We start from the raw sequence: 8,054 nt of genomic DNA, 5'->3' as shown, positions 1-8,054 counted from the left end.
GATTGACCCTCCGTTTCACTCTCAATGGTGCTTGAAGGGTAAGCAAAAACCAAGATGTCAGCACATTGTTTATTCTTTAAAATCATCACCGCCTTCGTGCCTTTGTTTTTTCCCATTCGTTCCCCTTTCTGTGTGTTTGTAAGCTAGAAAGACCCTGGTGCACACTTTTGTGCTAAGCATTTTTATCACTCACTTGGAGAAATACCCATGCATTTCCAAGTGCAGCATGATATCTTTGTAGGAGGCCATTGGCAACAAAAACACCATGGGTCTGTGTCTCGTGTTTGCAGAGAGATGGACGGCATCGGGAACAACATGCAGAAGAAGGCTGCAGAGCTGGAGCGGCTCGCCGAGGTGCTCGTCACCGGAGAACAGCTGAGGTAGGTCGTGTGACCCAGGGCAGGAATCAGGCGGACCCTGCGTGTGTTTGCAGGGCACACATTCAGTGGAAGCAGGGTCATCTGCAAAACTGACCACTACATTTACAACCATGACTGAGTAGCTACTAATAAATAAATCCTGTTAGTAAACAATCATTGTTTAGTTAGTCCTCAATGGTGTATATTTGTGTGGCTGAGATTTGTTTGAACAAGGAACTGTCTGGACAAAGTGGGGTGGTGTTAGCATGTTTGACAGTAGGTCAATCATCAAGCATTTTGCTCCCCCTCACTGCAAACTGGCACTAGAGGCAGGTCCACCGCAGGATAAGACAAAGTCGTCCACACATGCACCCCTTCCCGTGCACATGCTGCTCCTCACCTACTGTGACGTGCACATTTCAGCCTGAGGCATTGTTAAGGATGTTGTTTTGCTTTATACAGGACTGAACACATGACTCATTTAGGTTGCTTCAGTAATAAAATGCCCTTTGAGCTGCACATGGAATGACCATCCTAGTAATCATTATCATGCCCTGCCCATTCCTATCAGGGAATTGTATGGCTAACCTTGGCAGAGTTGTTGACATACATTTGGCACCCTTTGACCTACTGTACTCAAAGAAAGGCTCCAAAACCCCGGTGACGTTCTCTGGCTCATGCTCCCGCGAATGAATAGAGGCTCAGTAGGTAAAGCATGGCACCAATGCCAGGAATTTCAGCCCTCGGCTAAACTATGAGGAAAATACGGCACTAAATTGTGCTTTCCTTCTGGGTGGGATACACTGTTAGAGCTTTGGCTGTCTCTGAAGAAGTACCCGCTGAAGCATGGTTCTATTCTGAAGGACCATAAAAAGTAACACTAGTCAACACCTCAAGAGATTAATAGTTTGTGCCTGGATACTTCTTTATTGAACACTCTTAGCATTGGTTTATGTTTTCTGGGTGTCATCATGCACTGTGTGTGCTTGTGTTAGTGTCCCTGGCACAGCTGTATACTGAGGCTGCCAGCTGGCAGTGGGGCCTCTGCCAGTGAACGATGGGTAGGGCGGGCTCGCTATGCCAGAGTCCTTTGCCATTGAGACACTGCTGTTCTGGGGGAAAGGGCTCAAGGATGTGACATACGGGTCTCACTCCGTGTCTCTAAATCTCAGTTTTTCTGCCTTTTGTGCATACATTGCAGTCCAAGAGCTTTATTAGTCATGCTGCTTGCATGACTCTAGCGATGGGGATTTAAAAACTCCTGTTCCTTTCTCCAAATATTCCAACAACTATTGGATTGATGGCAAATGAAACTTTGTAGAACTTGTCATGCCCCGCTCAGGGTGAATTGTAATAGTTTCTGTGTTCTCTTAAAGGAATAAGAAACGGTTATTTTAATGTCCGTCCCTTTTTAATATTTCTAGCACTACCATCAGGCCAAAACGGTATTTGTCTAATGATTTGTTTTTTGGACAACACGGCTGCAAAACAATAATTCTTCCATAAGCCTTGGCTGTACTTTGGTAAATATACCTCCTTAACATCAGTATGTTTCATTTTAGTTGTGAGCATTTATAGTTATTTTTTCTATTCCTTTCTATAGTCTTTCATTGATTTTGTTTGTAGTTACAGTCTCCAGTTCAAATACTGACTGGAAAGTTTAATCATTGATGCTCTTCCTCATCGATTCACCATGAATCACTGCTTTTATGTTATCCTTTGGTTTAAATTGTTATATCAGGCCAATTATTGTTATGCTGACATACATAAGGGACTAAGAAAGTTACAGTCGTTACATTTTGTGAACTGTAGAGTTCATTAAAATACAATTTGACATTAAATAAGACAAAGCTCGTACAAAAGCTAAGAGTGAACATAATCCACACCTTTTGTTTGATCATGTTAGTTCCTGGTACTGATAAGAGCATGCTGTCTGTTTTGTAGCCTCTTATCACACATTTGTGATTTGTGTGACCATCATAGCAACTGCTTGTACTGTAGTGCAGATCTGTTTCAGGCACTGCGTTGAAACAGACAGAAAGACAGAAACCATGACCCACAGACACACAGCTGCTGTAGTAAGGCTTGTGACCAGTTCATTGCTGTGAATAGACCGTTTGTTGCGCTAGCATGACTGTGATAGAGAAAAAGGCTTTGTGAATGTTTGCAGCCTGGGGCCTCATCATGGTCATACTGGGAGCCAGAGATTCATTCAGAAACTCTGTCGCTTCTCATTGTTTTATCCACACCACACATTTAGGAAGTTCTATAACAGAGAGTGACCAACACAGCGAGAAAACCTTCCACAATGAGCATCGTGTAACCAAAAAGCTACATGGATGATATTGCTTCCAGCTCTAATTAAGACATAACTCAAAAGTGGAGGAGGGGGAAAAGATGATGCTGGACCTGATTGGAAGTGAAATCTGTTCAGCTGATCTTGTTTGTGGGTCTCAGTGCAGGATTGGACCAGGCTGTCACTGCTAATCCAAAGAGATGCTTGCCAGCTGCACACAGACTCAGCATGGAGGGGGGCTAGCTAGCTGCAGGAAGCTCAGCTAAAGGCTGTGGTGGGCTGTTTCACAATAATCACGGTCAGGAAGAGGTCCGCTTGATGTGAAACCTGCATCTAGGCCATCTGTAGAGGCAGTAGAGGGTTATCCTGTCTCCATGCAAATAGTGACAATATAAATTCCAGCAGCCGGTGTTTGAATGCCATGCTTTCACCTTGAGCCTAGTGGAGTGGTTTGCTCTGTCTAGTAAAATGTAAATATAGATTTGACCTTGTATTAATGTTCAGTTTGTTCTTAGGTAAATATTTTCCCCTTGTAAACAATATTTATATAATATATATATATATACAAGATATTGTTTGAATATATATATATATATATATATATATATATACACTTATTTACTAGTAGAATGACAGCCAACTTTAAGACCTTGAAACTGTTGTCATTACTTTCATTCTATTTTTTTGGTAAATGTTGTATTGGATATAGAATTATAGTCTTTTTCCTTTTAACTGACAACAAAAAATAACCTTTGTATTAAAGATGACAATGCTACTGGTATTTGTAGTGTGTATGTATATTGAAAATATATAAAAATGGTTATATATAAATAAATAGGTGAGAAGTGAATGAAGAAAATAAGAATATTTACTTTTTCAGGAGGCAATGTTATTGGAGAGTAAAAGTACTTTTCTAATAAAACAAAAACATAACATCTCGAAGCCGCAGGGAAATGTATGGAGCCTTATTAGACTTTCCATAGAAGTAAAATAGACTGTCTTTCCAAGAGAGGTAAAGGGTATTACTTCTTACATTGAAAAAAAAAAAAAAGGCCCCATATACAATATCGCTCTAAAGGGCACATCTTGATCTCATTCATATAATCACCAGGAAGTTTTGTTAATGCTATTGCAATCAAATCAATAATTTTAAAAGGGTAATGTATTTTGCTGATAAAATCAAATGTTTAGCAGAAGAATTCTCACTAATTAATTTTCTCCTCAGGCTGAGGCTCCACGAGGTGAAGGTGATCAAGGATCGGCGGCACCACCTGCGAACTTACCCAAACTGCTTTGTGGCCAAAGAGCTCATCGATTGGCTGATCGAACACAAGGAGGCCTCCGACCGAGATACGGCCATCACGATCATGCAGAAGCTTTTGGACCAGAGCATCATTCATCACGGTGAGGCTGAGTGAGGTGTTAATCTTGTGTGGTATTCACTTATATTGTTGTTTCTAATTTCTGTAACAACTAGGGTTTCTCTGTCATTCTCTTTTTGTCTTGGTTTACACTTTCTGCGAAAAACGTGTGCCTCTTAGTCGATGATTCTCTGTGCCTTTCATTAATGTTTCCCACTACCTGTTTCACATTTGACTAGCAGTGAAAACAGTGTCCAAAAGAGTGACTAAAGCGTCCTCTTTAGTTAAAGTTTAGGCAGAGCAAATCCAATGTTAACTCATCCAAGCTGTGTTTAGGTTTCATTGACAGCTCAATACACAACAAATCTAAATTCCCATGACCCCTTTAACTTTCTATTTTCTACCATCATAAATTACACTTCACTGGTTATATCCTTAAGACTTACCCTCAAAGCACTTGTGTTTTCAGTGTGTGACGAGCACCGGGAGTTCAAAGACCTGAAGCTGTTTTATCGCTTCCGGAAAGACGACGGCACGTTCCCGTTGGACAGTGAGGCCAAAGTCTTCATGAGGGGGCAGAGGATCTATGAGAAGTATGAGCATATGCAAACACGACATGACACAGACATTTCTCTTTCACCTGTTTAGCATAAAGCTATGTAGGAATGTTATGAAACAGCTTTCTTGCCATGGGTTGGATAAGAAGATTGCACCACTTTTATATATGGATGATATTTATGACGTTATAGCAAGCTGCTAGTCTGCTTAGCTTATCATACCATCTGGAAACAAGGACATTTAGTTATGTGTTAGACAACTTTGTAAGCAGTACCAAATGACAGGTGGATTTGTGTGCTCTATTTGGACAGAGCCAAGCTAGATATTTCTCTTTTGATGCACTGATAAAAATACTGATATTTCCAGAAATATGCTTTACCTCCTCGAAGATTATACTATTGAAGGGTGAGGATGTGATGAAAAATGAGTAATGAAATCTCTGAACCAGTGTGTCGGAGATGCGGCTACCTTTTAATGTTTTGAAAATGTCTTGGTAAATTGAATTCTACTAGATTAGAGCGCATAGTTTGGAGCTTAACTGTCTTCTAACCATGATAAAAGCCTGCTGGGATCAAACAAACAGAAGATATTAGAAGCAGTTTGACAAGAGATGAGTCCTAACAGTTGTCCAGGGACACTGCAGAATGTGTTTATCTGAGGGCAGAGGACACCACTAATGGGACTGTTTATGTTTATCATCAGCTTTCTACCCATCATGTTGTTGTTCAAATAATGATATGACTAATTGTTGCTATAGTAACGTTTCCGCTCCTCTTATTGGGATCTGTACAGTTTTTGATGTAAACACACACTCCTTGCGCTTACGACTAACTAATAAGTTCAGCCCTTTTTTTGTAACACACACACACACACACACACACACACACACACACACACACACACACACACACACACACACACACACACACACACACACGCACACGCACACACACAGCTTGACTTCCCTACCCTGTACAACACATCCTGCCACCTCTGTCACATGAGAAAATACTATTCCTGTCTCTCTCTTAACACATACACATCCACTCTCTTACAAACAGAGGCATATTGTCCATATTTCTTTCTGAGAAAACACACATACACCCACACAAAGCAGTTGCATAAGCGGAAGAAATAGTCCAAGGGGAGACATCTGTCGTTTTAGCTCTCAAAGCTATGTGTTTATGTAATCACCATTGTGCAACCCAGGACACACACGCAAGAACACACACACACACGCAAGAACACACACACACGCAAGAACACACACACATGTAAGAACACACACACACACACACACACACACACACACACACACACACACACACACACACACACACACACACACAGCCCTCAAGCTTTCTCTGGTGGTTGCCTCCTTACAAACTAAACTTGCTTAATGATAACTCTTATTGCACAAGTAACATTCCAAACCATATCAAAGAAACTGACCATCTATTTAAGAATTGGTTTGCAAAGATTTAACAGAATTACTTCTAAAACAAAACTATTAGACCTGTTGTATTGTTACTCTTGAACAGAAATGCGGCTTTATTAGATGTCGGCCTCAGCTTTTAGGTCATACCCATAGACTCGAAAGTTGAATTTTTCTGTTATGGTCTATATATTGGTGCAAGCCTCTTTTGAGCCATGCTAGTTAGCTAAATGAATGATCATGTAGGTTGGTCACCTTCTTCCAGCCTAAAATACCGTGATGCACATTGATGTTTCCCTCCAAATAAATTGTAATAACTTTGATGTTCTATTTCGTATATGGCTTCGCCCTCTAAGGCTATCGCTATTGGGTAATCCCCCTGCGCCCCCGCGCAGCACTGAAACACTTGTAGTCCACGCCCACCCGCAAGGTGGGCCCCACCCTCGGGCCTCCTTCCGGTATAAATAGGAAAGAGGCCCGGCAATCTGCTCCCTCTTTTTTTCAGCAAACCAGCACAGTTACTGAAGCACAGCAATTGAGAATCATCATGAGCAACAACTGCGTCTGTGATTGTCCCTCATGTGGCTCTGGGTTCATAATGAGTTATGACCTGCAGAGATAAAAGCAGTATGCGAATCCTGCCGGGGGTCAGAGCACGCTTACGCGGCTCTAAACCAGCAGGTAGCATGCACTGCGCTCGTCTCCCCTCGGGCGACAGGAAGCGGAGAGCGGACACTCTTGCTGCTGTGGCCGAGGAGGACGATTGGCCCGTCCAGGCTTACGAGCACGCGGACGGGGCCTCGTGTCCCTGGGGCAGAGTGCCGGGCAGGAGTCCGAAGCAACTCCTGCCTCGCCTCCCTCCACGGCTCACCGTTCGGTTCTCCCCTCCCTCCTCTCCCCCGGACGGGGGAGACAGAGTCGGAGCAGGGTGCCAGCTTGGCGGCCGAACATGCTTTCCCCCTCTCCGTCACCACAGCGCGGCGGCGTCTGTTACGGAGACGGCCAGAAAAGTGCTACTGGACGCTCCAATCAGCCCGGACGGGCTGTTCGGACCCCAGTTCCACGCCATGGTGGAGTCCATGAAGACGGCCGCGGAACAGGTGGACGGCATTCGCCTGGATAGACAGCATATCGCATAGCAATGTACAGCCTGGCTCCAGTCCGGCTGAGCTGCCACAGCGGCCACCAACGCCCGCAGCCAGCCGCGGGCGTCCACGCCGGCCCAGGAGGCCACACAGGAGCCGCGCGGCTAAGCGAGGAGATCCGCCCAGAACAACCCCCCGGAGACGTCTGCAGGGGCTCCGTCCGTGGGCTACCCACGTCGCGCCACGCCCCAGAGACAGGGTCTCCCGGCCGGCCGAGTCAAATGGGCGTGAGCGACACACCGTTCCTCGGACCAGTCACAAAAAACCCACACACTTCCTGCGCAACGGACCGAGCTCCAAACAAAACAACATAAGCCGCGAGTTGAGAGCCTCCCCCGGCTCGCTGCGTACTGCTCCGCCGGAGAGCCTCAGAGGAAGCGCGAGGGCCCGGTCTAATTTATAGGCCGAGCACTGTCCTTAACCTAATTCTGATTGATCTAAGTAGACAGCAAGCGCTCCTCCTGGCCCCTTTCCAGAAGCCCTGCTGTTTAATCCTCTACATTCGAATAACCTGCCCCTAGATCGTCTCCCGGCCCTATCTCCTGTCCCCGAATAACTCCGCGTACACAACCACTAACTCACCCAGTAAATGAGCGCACAAAAAACGTATAACGCCTTCATGTGGGCGACAGCACTGCCACACACCTCCACTCATCCGTTTCTACTGAGCGTCACGAAATCGTACACGCCCTCATGCATGACAGCCGAGCTGAAACGCAGCGTTGAAGAGGTTCCTCGCAGCCCTTTCGCCTCACGCAAGCGAGCAGGCATGAGGCACTGGCGATGGTCGTCCACCATCTCGCCTGAACCATTTACAAGCCCACATCACAGAGAAGCCAGAACGGGGAAATATTGAACATAGTATTCCATGCTGAGTGCCCCGCCGGAAAGCGCCGCAAA

The 8,054-nt window shown here is 44.8% G+C and overlaps 1 protein-coding gene across 1 annotated transcript in view; it reads left to right on the top strand.

The window, feature by feature from the left end:
* Positions 1-6: 6 nt before the first annotated feature.
* The window catches only part of deptor (DEP domain containing MTOR-interacting protein), a 16,472-nt gene continuing 8,424 nt past the window's right edge, over positions 7-8,054 (top strand). The window contains exons 1-4 of the mRNA XM_010780414.1: positions 7-38; positions 291-380; positions 3,881-4,059; positions 4,486-4,609. Coding sequence (XP_010778716.1) covers positions 25-38; positions 291-380; positions 3,881-4,059; positions 4,486-4,609 — 407 coding nt within the window. The 5' untranslated portion in view covers positions 7-24. The remainder of the gene's footprint in view (positions 39-290; positions 381-3,880; positions 4,060-4,485; positions 4,610-8,054) is intronic.

This window comes from Notothenia coriiceps, unplaced genomic scaffold (genome assembly GCF_000735185.1).
Source record: "Notothenia coriiceps isolate Sejong01 unplaced genomic scaffold, NC01 NC01_scaffold00021748, whole genome shotgun sequence".
Lineage (NCBI taxonomy): Eukaryota > Metazoa > Chordata > Actinopteri > Perciformes > Nototheniidae > Notothenia > Notothenia coriiceps.
The sequence above is the reverse complement of the archived record's forward strand: the minus strand, read 5'-3'. Positions and strand labels throughout refer to the sequence as shown.